Raw genomic sequence first — 13788 nt, 5'->3', positions numbered from 1 at the left:
ACTTATAAATATCAGTACATATAAGCGCATAGCTCTTTCATTCATGCTAATGTTTAAAGATTTTAAATTCTATAAGAATGTGGTGTAAAACTAAAATTTTATACCCTCCAATCCAAACATGTCATAACATTATCTTATCACATATTAAAAAATAAGCACAACCACATTTAATCAATTCTAATATCCATCTAAAAATCCAACTCCACCATGTTATCTTGACAACTCATATCAAGATTAGTTTAGATTGCAACTCAAATTTAAATTCACTTATCAAGTAATCAATGGACCATACACTATGGGTTGGGTCAAACTGACTCAATTACTAACACTTAGAAATCAAATTGATCATCTTGACATGAACTTTCTTAGATTTTTATTTTTTATTTATAATAATGGGAGAAAAATATTTACTCTGAATGTGAAATTGCACATGTACCTGTCATCTCCCACTTGCTCAATATGTCCTTTTGTGCATGGTTTTGTCCACTTACATGTAGGGATTTGACATTTCAATTTGTGAGAAAAACACATAAGAAACATGGGCATATAATTCTAGATAAGAGAGAATGGCTTTTGTGAACTATTCTTTTACACGTAAGAGCATCCACAACAGATGTGACAAAAATTATGTCTTTTTGCCATACTAAAGACCTACTTTATTAATTAAGTACATATGTAATATAGGCTTGATAACAGTTGTTTGTGTTTTTGGATAAAATAATAAGATAAGGTATGTAACCAAGACAAACTATTTTGCATCTAAAAAATGAAGACGTTAAAAGTGACAAATTACTGATTGTAGAGTAAAAAAATGAATCGAACTCAAGACTCTCTTGTTTTAGTACCATGTTAATTTACCCATCATCTGAAAAGTTTAAGCTATTAGCAATAATTATGTAATACTCGAAAGAAAAAAAAAATTAAAAGGATGGTATTTAAGTAATTTTCTTTTGTGAGGCCAATTTTATAATTTATAATTATAATGGAGTTTTTAGAAAATGAAGTTGAAACCCTAGCTATATATAAGTTTATTAAGTCAACGTACATGGAGAGATATTTTGAGAGAAAAGACTACCCAAATGACTGAAGTAGAGAATGACTGACTATATCCTTGAATTAAGTTTGATCAAATTTAGAATCTATGTGGTATTAGAGTTTATATATATATATATATATATGGATATTTTGGCCAAGAAGTGAAACTATTTAAATATCTAATGAATTTTACAATCTGAACGGAAGAAGGGATAGAGAAAACATATGGTCAAGAGGTGGCGTAAAATACTGTTTCGATAAAAGATATTCTTTTCCTACGCCACTATTGCGTTAAGTATGGATGGATATACAGAAAATTAGGCATGGTCATGGTGGTCTGGTTCTACACAGTTTTTGCATTCAAAAGTTGTACTTTTGGTGAATAGGAAAGTGGATGATGCAGCAGCAGCAGCGTCATATTGATGATGTAAGTGTGTCGGTATAGATGAGGGCTAAAACAAGAAACAAGCAGCCTTAAACTTCTTTTTTATTATTATATTTTTTTTAGGGTCATACTAACGAGTGTTCTAAGGGTAATCATTAATAATCTGTTTTAGGAAAATTTTGATATCACTTTTATGGAAAATGAAAAAAGTTATTAAAATATTAATTACTTTTTTTTATTTTTTATAAAAACTTTCTTTAAATGAATTATTAATCAATGTTTCTAAAAACACTCGTTAACCTCTTTTTTTTTTTATTTTTTTTTTTATTGATTTTGATAAGAATGAACAGGGAGTCAATGAAATCTGACAAGTCATAAATTATAGTGAAAAATAAATAAATAAACAATGACTGTTTACCGTAAGGTACATGGCCTAGCTTGTACTTGGCGTTGTCTTCATCTCAAAAGATGATAACGGTGGCAGATGGAGAAAAATAAAAAACGTGTATCTGAAGAGGAGTCCACGTGTTGCTCATCTTTTACAAGTGACCTTTTTTTTTGAAGGGAACCTATAGAATGCATAAGGGTAAAAGTCACTTGTAAAAGAAGAGCAACACGTGTTTCTCAAAAAAAAAAAAGAGCAACACGTGGACTCTTCTTCGTATACACGTTTTTTTTTTTCTGCCACCTGCCAATGTTATCATCTTTTGAGATGAAGACAACTCCAAGTACAAGGTAGGTCATGTGCCTTACGGAAACAAGTGCAACACGTGGACTCTTCTTCATATACACGTTTTTTTTTTCTGCCACCTGCCCCCATTATCATCTTTTGAGATGAAGACAACTCCAAGTACAAGGTAGGTCATGTGCCTTACGGAAAAACAGCCATTTTAATTTTTTTTCCCTATAATTTATGACTTGTCAGACTTCAGCGACTCCCTGTTCACCCCTACCAAAACCAATAAACAAAATATAATAAATATAATAGTAAAAAGAAGTTTAAGGCTGCTTGTTTCATCTATACCGACACACTTACATCATCAATATGACGTTGCTGCTGCTGCATGGACTTTCCTATTCACCAAAAGTACAACTTTCGAAGGCAAAAACTGTGTAAAACCGGACCACCGTGACCATACCTAATTTTCTGCATATCCATCCATGCTTAACGCAATAGTGGCGTAGGAAAAGAATGTCTTTTAACGAAACAGTACAAATACCGATAATATATTTTAATCCCTTCTTCTGTTCAAATCGTAAAATTCATTACATATTTAAATAGTTTCACTTCTTGACCAAAATATCCACATTAAAAAAAAAAAAAAAAATTCGGTTAATGTGTACCTTTAAGTCATCTATTTTTTAAAATATTTTTTCAAAAATTGAAAAAATTGTCAATACTTTTTCAATTTTTAAATTTTTTTTTCTAAAAATAATTAATTATTGTGTGCTCTTAAGGCATACATTAGCAAAATTAAAAAAAAAAAAAAAATCTCTAATACCACATAAATTCTAAATTTGACCAAAGAACAAGATTTCTTAAGCTTTTACATCAAGGGTGTTGTCAATCCTTCTCTACTTCAGTCCTTTGGGTAGTTTTCTCTCTCAAAATATCTCTCAATGTACGTTGACTTAATAAATTTATATATAACTAAGGTTTCAACCTTATTTTCTAAAAACTCCCTTATAATTATAAATTATAAAATTGGCCCCCATAAAAGAAAATTACTTAAATACCCTCCTTTAAATTTTTTTTTTTCCTTTCAGGTATTACAAATTCTAACATCTTTACATTCAAATTCCTATACTAACTTAGTTTAGTATGAAATTCATGTAAACCATCTTCACATATATCATTCAGATGACATCAGAAAGGAGAAAACTATGATTCTCAACTCAAAGATAGAAGAGAAAAGGGGAGGAGCTGTCACTGATATATGTTTGTTCATTTTTCTTTTAGTCCAAGAAAAATTGAAGAAATCTCTTCCAAATTTCATATCGACCACAATTTTATTGCCATAAGTTTTGCTCACATGCTTCTAGAAAATTAGAAAATACAAAAGTCAATTGTATCATTATAAAGCTTTATGGTTGTGGTTAATTAATGCAAGGTACCTACTTAAAGGTTGAAAAAAATAAATCAACCTTCATTAAAAGTTCCAAAATAACACCAAAGATAATCTATTAAAAAAAAAATGAAGGAATGCATTCTCAAATAGACTTATCAAACGTAACCAAAGTGCATGCCTCAGCTATATCTATAAATACCAAAGCACATAAGCTCTTCCTCTCATGCCAGTCTTTTGAAGGACAAGAAGCATACATTAAAGCTTTTGCTAATTGCACCATTTCAACACTAAGTTGTTCTCTCACCTCCCAAAATGTCTCACCAAATTTGCATGGCTACTGCTCAAACCCAAAATCCAGATGCTAAGGTACATCGTCGCTCAGCAAATTATCGTCCAAGCTTATGGGGAGACCATTTCCTCTCTTATTCTAATAAATCCGAGGTATATATGTCTTCCACCTGACATGTTAGGCTACATAATAAAATTAATATTCTAATATAAATTGCTGTTCATTTCTTAGCCAATATTCAAATGTCATGGTCTTAAAATACATCATCTTTGAATGACAAAAGATGCTTATAAACAGTGGCAACATGTTAATATTTTATTTCGATTTCCAACTTTAGGAAACCATTGATTACTCGGAGCAAGTCCAAGGGTTGAAGGAAGAAGTGCAAAGGATGTTGATGGCTCCCATCGATAACCTTCTAGAAAAGTTGGAGTTGATTGATGCAATCCAACGCTTAGGAGTGTCCTACCATTTTGAAGGTGAGATTGATGAAGTATTACAACAAATTCACAAGTATCATTATACGTGTGATGTCCAAGAAAGTGATGATGCTCTTTACACCGTTGCACTTCATTTTCGATTACTTAGACAACAAGGTTATAACATTCCAAGTGGTAAGCACTCTTTTGGTTGGTTATTTGTTTATTTAAGAAAACTTACTTTATGTTTGGATTGAGGGAGATGAGAGAAGGGAGCAGGTGATTGGAATTTCCTAAATTTTAATATATTCTGGCTTCCTTAAATCCTTCCCCTCTATTCTCCTCACCTCTCCCTCCATCTCTTTTCATTCCAAACATATCCTCAAACAGGCTAAAAGTTAATTTTCATGATCAAGCATTCACTTCCATCATTATTTTCACATCATCTACTAATGGCTCATGCATGTCTTGTGTTGGGTGGTAAAGTAGATATCTTCAACAAATTCAAAGACAATATGGGAAACTTCAAGGAATCACTTACTAACGATGTGAATGGAATGTTAAGCTTTTATGAAGCTACACATATGAGGGTGCATGGAGAAGATATACTTGATGAAGCACTTAAGTTTACTACCACTCACCTTGAATCAATGGCGATTAATTTCAGCCCTCCTCTTGCCACACAAGTAAGCCATGCTTTAAATCGACCTATTCGAAAGTGCTTGCCAAGGATAGAGGCTAGGCAATACTTTTCTATCTACCAAGAAAATGCATCACATAATGAAGTTCTACTAAAATTTGCAAAATTGGATTTTAACATGTTGCAAAAACAACACCAAAAGGAACTTAGCCATATCTCAAGGTAAGTTCATTAACTATATCTCACTACATTGGTGTTGTTCTTAAGCTTTCATAAGACATGATTTGACCAGCCAATTTTTGTTGAAATTGTAATTTAGGTGGTGGAAAGGTATAGATGTTGCAACAAACCTATCTTTTGCACGAGATAGGATGGTGGAGTTATACTTCTGGGCTTTGGGAGTATACTTTGAACCCCAATACTCTCTTGCTAGGAAGATGCTAACCAAAATAATGTGCATGATATCAATCATAGATGACATATATGATGCATATGGCACACATGAAGAACTCGAGCTCTTCACAGACGCAATTAAAAGGTTTAATGCAAGCATATAGGATCCTTTTCATCTCCATTTGAAATGGATTGATATCATGATTCAAATTAAATATTATAAATCTAAAGATGTATTCAAAACGACATCACTTAAAATTTTAAATGATGGAGTACTCTATGCACTATCAAATTAAAAAAATAAAATCGTAACCATGAAATGGATTTTCTCAATTTCTATTAGAATGGAGAATATCATTTTTCAAGGTCGTATCTTTACGAATAAGGATGTATCTTTACTTGTAAAAATATTAATTAAGCCCATATTAACCAATGGATGAAAAATAATGTTTTTAAAAATTAAAACGCTAAAACTATTACCACTTTTTAAAAAATAAAAATAAAAAATTATCTTCTTTTAATGTATAACTGACTGTTGGTTTTATTCATATGAAAGTTTTAGAGTATAAAACTCATAGTGTTCCACACATAGAAGCTAGAAAATCACTTACTCTCTCTTTTCTATCTCAACAAAACAAAATTGAAATCTACAAATTAAAAAAAAAAAAAAAATCTCAAACCTCATTTTTTTGGGTACATATTGCTGGGATTTTTGACACTCTCTCCATTTAAAGAATAAAAAGTAATTTAAGCTTCTTTGTAGCTACATTGGACCTTCTTTTTTGTTCCTTTCAGGTTTGGCTCAGCTTCAAATCTCTCTCTCTCTCTCTCTCTCTCTCTCTCTCTCTCTCTCTCCTTGTTTTTATAGGAGATCTTTTACTTTGTGTTTGTTTTATCCTGATAAAATAAATTTATTTAGTCACTCTTGTTTAGCTTAGCTTTAAGCTTTTACATAGTCCATATTTATTATATTGTTCATCATTCACTATTTTTGACATGGCCCATTCAGCCATTCATAGTTTTGGGGGCGATGTAGCATGAGTTTCATAGTAGTTGTTGACAAATTTAAAAATTAATTTTGTGAAAAAATCAATTAAATATAACATGTTAAGAAATATTAAGTGATTTAACTATATTATTAATTTAAAAATAGATGTTAGAAAACTTGAATAAAACAATTTAATTCATAATTTTTCATCTAATTAAAAAATTATTACTTAATTGATAAATATATATATATATATATATATGTATATATATATATATATGTATATATATATATATATATATATATATCAATTTAGTTATTGTCTTAAGCCCCAAAATACATGAAGTCGGCCCTGCCCTATTTTTAAAATTTTGGGGTATAAGTCAACATTGCAAACATGATTTAAACGTTTAAATTTCAGGTGGGATATAAGTTGCATAGACCAACTCCCAAAATACATGAAGTTGTGTTATAAAGAACTCTTGGATGTTTTTGAAGAAATTGAAGAAGAGATGTGCAAGGATGGAAGATTATACTGTGTTTACTACGCAAAAGTTGCAGTAAGACACTATTAATTCACTTGAAACCACTCTATTTTTTCCCATTAATTCTCATTTTATAGTGATCAATATTTTATATGTTAATGTAACTAGATGAAAAAACTTGTTCAAGCCTACTTTGAAGAAGCCGTATGGTTGAAAGAAAAATATATTCCCACAATGGAGGAATATATGAGTAATGCACTAATATCTTGCTGTTACCTCACGCTTAGCACCATATCTTTTATTGGCATGGGAGATATCGTGACCAAGGAAGCATTGGAATGGGTCATCAAGGAGCCGAAGATTGTTAGAGCAGCATCAATCATAAACAGGCTAATGGATGATATTGTTTCCAATGAGGTACATTTAGCAAATGTTATATAGCACACATATTATTAGTGGATCTTATTGAGCATTGTGACTAAAATCAAGGGACGTTAATTATTCTATATTTTTTAAAAAAAAAACTTGAGAAAAATCGTTAAGTCACATTTGTGCTACACCTTAAAATAATTAGTCTTGTCACAATTGAGTTTTTTGTTATTATTATATATCTCAGATCAACCCAATATATGTCTAACGTGAGACTCGACACACACCTGCATAACACATACTTAATCAATATGCAATCAATTCAGAGCATCACAATTTTAGTCCAATTAAAAGATCCTCCTATATGCAGTATGTACAAAAATTATAAAAAAATATGGAGAATATACAAATTTACTCGTAATAACTATCTTCTTTCTTTTTCCAATATTTTTACTTCAACAATGTATATGAGAGACTAGTTCAGTACTACAAGGAATTAGATCCACGTCTATGTGCGGATTGATGACATGGTTCAAATTTTGTTTTTGAATCTAGTAAATAATAGTGTATATATTGTTAGGTCTTAATAACACGGTATTAGATACACTTGTAAATTTTTACCATTTAAAGCAAGAAATTGATTCATTTCAAATGGATCCACAAATCCATTTAGGCCTACAAAAAATGACACTCATTACATATTTTGGGAATTTATCTTTTTTACAGTTTGAGCAAGAGAGAGGGCACGTTGTCTCGGGCATCGAATGTTACATGAAGCAATATGGTGTCTCAAAGCAAGAGGTACAAGACGAATTTCGAAAGCAAATTGTGAATGCATGGAAGGATATAAACAAAGAGTGTATTAGACCTACTGAAGTGCCAGTACCTCTCGTTACACGTGTTGTCAATCTTGCACGAGTTATGGATTTACTCTACAAGGATGAAGATGCATACACACATCTTGGAGGAGTGATGGTAGAGGGTGTCACCTCAATGCTTGTTGATCCAGTACCAGTTTGATGATATTGATGTCAGTGCTCATTATGAGCACAAGATTATAACTAAGTTGGTTCCTTAAATAAAGATTTGATAAACTATCCTATGAAGTCAATATAAAATAAATGTGTAAGTGTCTAGAGTGAAAATTTTACTTGAACTCCAAATTACTCTAAAAATTAGGAGCCCAATGTTTTTTCAGAATAAATATTGTTTCAATAGGTGATTAATGTGTGAGAATTATTTCTACATTACTTTTCTCATACGGTTCCATTTTGTAGAACTCTGCTTTGTTAATCCGCAATAATTAATATTTGTTTCTTGTGCATGTGTTCTAACAATGAATAAATTATTCAATGCGACAACGCACTCTGTCTCTTCTACATATTAATATTTATCGGTTTTTTTTTTTTTTTTCAGTTTTAAACTTGTTTTTATTTAGTTTATATTTGAGCTCTGAATTTCAATATGTAATTTAGAAAAAATAAGGATTAATTCTTTTAATTGTAGATATTCAAAATCCCAAAAACCTAAGGTGATAAAAAAAAAAGTTATTTTATTCACTTAATCATTATTCTAATAGCTCCTCACCAATGTTGATTTAAACTCTCCGCACTAAGTAAGGCCTAAATTATGGCTTTTTTTTTTTTAATTTTTGAGTAGGAGGTAGAATAGAGGCAAAATTCAACTCAACATCATTGTTTTGACATAATAATGAAATATCGAGGAAAAAAAAGTAGATGAAAAGGAATCATTGCAGAAATTAACTAGATTCGGTCACTAAAAACTACATTCACAACATTTCATTGTTTCTTGTAATCTTTTTAACATTAAGCATGTGTTTTTTTTTTTTTTTTTTTTTAAATTTGTTAATGATCTAAACATGTGAATCTGATCATGAAAATTGGAAATTTGACTAACTAGCTAATTAACAAGTACAAAAGTCATCAATGGCAAAGTGAATCATGAAGCATTGATAACAACACTTTCCAAACTTAATTAATGTAACGTATTTGATGATGAACAAAAATCATCAGTGATTTGATGGCTCTTGATCACACTGATGGATACCTGCAGAATAAGAAAACAAGAACCAAACAGAAGGCATTGGTGTGGTACTGACCAAAGACCCTCCGAAGGTTAAGTTAGTGAATGAAAAATCTCTAAGAACTCTATAGTGAGAGAGCTAGGGATTTTCTGCATACCTCAGAAAGGAAGAGAACTGTTGTTTATATAGTGGTGGGAAAGAGCCCTAGATCCCAAGAATAGGGGGATTTTCCTTATGGGGAGAGGGTGAAGTTAATGCTATCAAAATCTTAGGGATATTCTCCATTCTGGGAAGGTGAAAATCATGTGATAAAGTCTTTGTACGTGACATGCAAGATGTTTCCATATATGAATGTGCATAGACCACATAGGGCTGCGTAAGGCCACATAAGGCCACATGGGACCCATTGGTATTTGTCCCCGTCAGTTAGGGGATTCCGTCAATTAGGGGATCCTCTGTTGGTTACTATCCTCACGGCCGTCAGTTCCTAAGGAAGTCGATGGTTTCTATAGGGCCGACGATTTCTTTGAAGCTGTCAACCTCTCAATTCTCTTATGGGCCCCAATTTTATTACCAAAAACACCCTTATCAGTATTCGTAGCACATGTACATTTATTTTTGAGATAGATAGAATTTTACTTTAGTCTAATCTAAGTATATATGTGTGTGAAGCTCCCTCCGAGAGACGTAAACTTTGCCCTTACCCCTCACATTCTACAAGTACTTACACTTGTGAAGTGACCACCACACCAAAGGTGCGCAATGGTGTAGCACATGTACATTGACACTTAGAGATTGATCAATATGATTGAATGGGCGGTGCTATGTATAGTTTAGGGGTTCAAATGAACCCCTGAGCTGGCAATTGTTTTTTTTTTTTTTTTTAATATATAATTTATTTATTTACTTTTATTTAACCCTCATAAAATAAAAATTTTAACATCTTGGCCTTAAATTTTTTTTAAGCCTAACTGAAATAAGCTTAAATTATATAATCTTCTTAATAAAATCTTGCTCTTTTTAAATGTAAAATAAAAATTCCAACAACAAATCAATTTTATCTAAAATCTGGAGGATAAAAAATAGTAAGTCAACAATAAAAGTAGAAATTTGTTCATCTTAAAACTTAGAAAAAACTCATTTAAATCTTAACAAATTTAAAATAAACTAATGGAAAGTTCTTAATGTACATTGTATTATCAATGTAAAATTTACATTGCCTCTAAACAAATATGTATAACATTGTACACTTTTATGCAAATGTGTATAATATTGTACACTTCTTGCAAATGTGTACAAAATTGTACACATTTATTTAATCTACAATGTAAACCTTACATTGAAAGTACAATGTAAACATATAATTATCCTAAACTAATATGATTAATTTAATTTTTAGTAACAATAATCAGTATAGTCATTGTATTAAGAAACAATATGCTTAATGAACTTGTAATTTATCTCTTATTTTCTTGCTAGTATATCCTGTGGAAAAATTTGTAATAAGAAAACCTAAAATTTATATATCTCTAACCTAAGATTCATTTTCTTACTGGCCTCCTTAGAAAAAAAAATCCTAAAACCATTATCAGTTGATAAATGAAGCCAAGTACTGTTTAATCGAACTCTTCGCTTTCAAAATATAAAACATGTTTTATATCATCTACTAATGGTTAGTGCATGTCTTGTGTGGGGTGGTAAAGTAGATGTCTTCAATAAATTCAAGGACAATAGGGGAAACTTCAAGGAATCTCTTATTAAAGATGTGTGAGGAATCTTATGCTTGTATGAAGCTACACACATGAGGGTGCATGGAGAAGATATGCTTGATGAAACACTTAAGTTTACTACCACTCACCTTGAATCGATGGTGATTAATTTAAGCCCTCCTTTTGCCACACAAGTAAGTTGTACCTTAAATCGGCCTATTCTAAAATCCTTGCCAAGGGTAGAGGCAAGACATTACTTTTCTATCTACCAAGAAATTGCTTCACGTAATAAACTTCTACTAAACTTGGCAAAATTGGATTTTAACATGTTGCAAAAACAACACCAGAAGGAACTTAGCCATATCTCAAGGTAAGTTCGTTAGCTATATCTCACCATGTTGGTGTTGTAATTAAGCTTTCTGTTGTGAAATTTTAAAGTACTCGCAAGTGTATGAACCATACCGAAGTATAGTTTGACAAGAGCGAGATCGAACCCATAGAGACTTGTATGAACATAGGAAAACTAATCAAATCTTAACCAAATTAATCCCAATCTAGTTTAATAAAATTTGATTGTTTTGAAATTAAATAAAGCTAAGCAAATAGTTAAACTAAGCAAAAGATATAATACAAAAGCAATAAAGAGATTAAACAATTTAGAGAAATGAATTAAATTTTTAGAATCCACCTTATAAATCATATCAACATATATTTATTATCTTTAATTTCTCCCAACTACTGCATGATAATCTAAAAATCATTCTTGTTATCATGGAAAATATCTCATTAAAATCCTTATTTTAAAAATCTAAAGCATGCTCTTCTTCGCTTCCTAAGTATAAAATTAAATCATTAATTGTATCTGTATCTAATTTTATAATCAAGTAATAATAAATCAAGCATTCAATTAATTAAGATAAATCCAAAATCATGAAAAAAACATGATTGAACTCATATTAAGAATCTTATCTTAGTTAATTGTAATAAAGTAAGAACAATTTAAATCATTAAAGAACAACCATTTTGGGAAAAATCAAATCACATAAATAAAATTGATAATCTTTAAGAAGGTTTCATCCTCAACTTTAATTGAAACTTTAGCTACTCATGGTAGCTGAAATAAAACACAAAAAATAAATATTGAACATTAAACTAGACAATTAAACTGCTAACTAGAATGAAAGAGAAAAATTACAGTGTAGCATAAAGAAAGGGTGAAGAAAAAAGCCACATGCGGCTCCTGCGTTTTAGCCTTTGCGGTCCTCTGTTTCAGCTTTCTTCTAGCCTGCGTTTCAGCTCTCCTCTACCCGCCCCCAATATTTCTTATTTCCCTCTATTTATACTAAGACCTAAAAAGCTCATTATTAAAACCAACGTGGCCCAGAAGTAAGTACTCCCTAAGTAGTTGTTTTGGTGAACAAATCAAGAGGCCCACAACAACAATACAATTACTGATTTGGACCCTAAAGCCCACCACGTTGACTGTATAAGAATTGTTTGATTTGAGTTTTGTTTCCTTGCACACTTCATCCACGTTGGATTGAATCTTGGGCTTCTTTTTCTTTTTTTCTTTCTTTGTTTTTGTCTTCTCTTGAATTCACGCCTGGGCTGGATCTTTACTTTAGGCTGAATCTTTCCGTCGTGCTTCATATCTGGGTCATAAGTTAGCTTGACAATTGGCCTGGTGCTACTTTGTATGTAAAGCCTTTATTACCTATAAATCAAAGACAACTTACCATCAGTCACAAATTAATATAAAAGTGCAGCTAAATATGCAAATAGAAAGTATTTTATTGTATACATTTCATGATCATCACTTTCATAAGACATGATTTGACCAGACAATTTTTGTTGAAATTATAATTTAGGTGGTGTAAAGGTATAGATGTTGCCACAAACCTATCTTTTACAATAGACAAGGTGGTGGAGTTATACTTCTGGATTTTGGGAGTGTACTTTGAATCCCAATACTCTCTTGCTAGGAGGATACTAACTAAAACAATTTGCATGACATCAATTATAGATGACATATATGATGTACATGGCACACATGAAGAACTCATGCTGTTCACAGATGCAATTAAAAGGTTTAGTAAAAGCACATATGATTCTCTTCATTTGAAATGGATTCATGTCATGGTTCATTCTAAATATTATAAATTTAAAGATGCATCTAGTGCCATGTCATTTAAAATTTTAATTAATGTGGCATTCTATACATACTGCCAGATTAAGAAAATAAAGTATTAACTGTGACAAAGATTCTCTCAATTTCAAGTTAAAGGGTGCGCAATGGTGTAGCACATGTACCGTTGACACTTAGAGATTGATCGATATGATTGAATGGCCGGTACTATGTATTGTTTAGGGGTTCAAATGAACCGTTGGGCTGGCAATTGTTTTTTAAAACATATAATTTATTTATTTAATTTTATTTAACCCTTATAAAATAAAAATTTTAACATCTTGGCCCTAATTTTTTTTTTTTAAGCCTAATTGAAATAAGCTTAAATTATATGATCTTCTTAATAATATTTTGGTCTTTTTAAATGCAAAATAAAAATTCCAACAACAAATCAATTTTATCTAAAATTTGGAGGGTAAAAAATAGTAAGCCTAACAATAAAATTAGAAATTTGTTCATCTTAAAACTTAGAAAAAACTCATTTAAATCTTAACAAATTTTAAATAAACTAATGAAAAATTCTTAATTTACATTGTATTATCAATGTAAAATTTACAGTGCCTCTAAACAAATATGTATAACTTTGTACACTTTTATGCAAATGTGTATAATATTGTACACTTTTTGCAAATGTGTAAAAAATTGTACACATTTATTTAATCTATAATATAAATCTTACATTGATAGTACAATGTAAACATATAATTGTCCTAAACTAATATGATTAATTTAATTTTGAGTAACAATAATCAGTATAGTCATTGTATAAAGAAACAAT

The 13788-nt window shown here is 30.7% G+C and overlaps 1 protein-coding gene and 1 pseudogene across 2 annotated transcripts; both read left to right on the top strand.

The window, feature by feature from the left end:
- The first annotated feature begins 3709 nt into the window (after nt 1–3709).
- LOC126706544 ((-)-germacrene D synthase-like) lies at nt 3710–8366 on the top strand. Of its 2 annotated transcripts, none has more exons than XM_050406077.1 (7): nt 3710–3930; nt 4116–4392; nt 4687–5059; nt 5157–5375; nt 6640–6778; nt 6872–7120; nt 7799–8366. In XM_050406077.1, the coding sequence occupies exons 1-7, from the start codon at nt 3802–3804 to the stop codon at nt 8090–8092; spliced, it is 1680 nt and encodes a 559-aa protein (XP_050262034.1). In that variant the 5' UTR covers nt 3710–3801; the 3' UTR covers nt 8093–8366. The 2 variants fall into 2 exon arrangements, with proteins under 2 accessions (XP_050262034.1, XP_050262033.1); XM_050406076.1 differs by having other exon boundaries at nt 4684–5059.
- A 2419-nt stretch (nt 8367–10785) lies between these two features.
- LOC126704778 ((-)-germacrene D synthase-like) lies at nt 10786–13075 on the top strand (annotated as a pseudogene).
- Nucleotides 13076–13788: the final 713 nt, after the last annotated feature.

This window comes from Quercus robur, chromosome 11 (assembly GCF_932294415.1).
Source record: "Quercus robur chromosome 11, dhQueRobu3.1, whole genome shotgun sequence".
In the NCBI taxonomy this organism is placed as follows: domain Eukaryota; kingdom Viridiplantae; phylum Streptophyta; class Magnoliopsida; order Fagales; family Fagaceae; genus Quercus; species Quercus robur.
The sequence above is the reverse complement of the archived record's forward strand: the minus strand, read 5'-3'. Positions and strand labels throughout refer to the sequence as shown.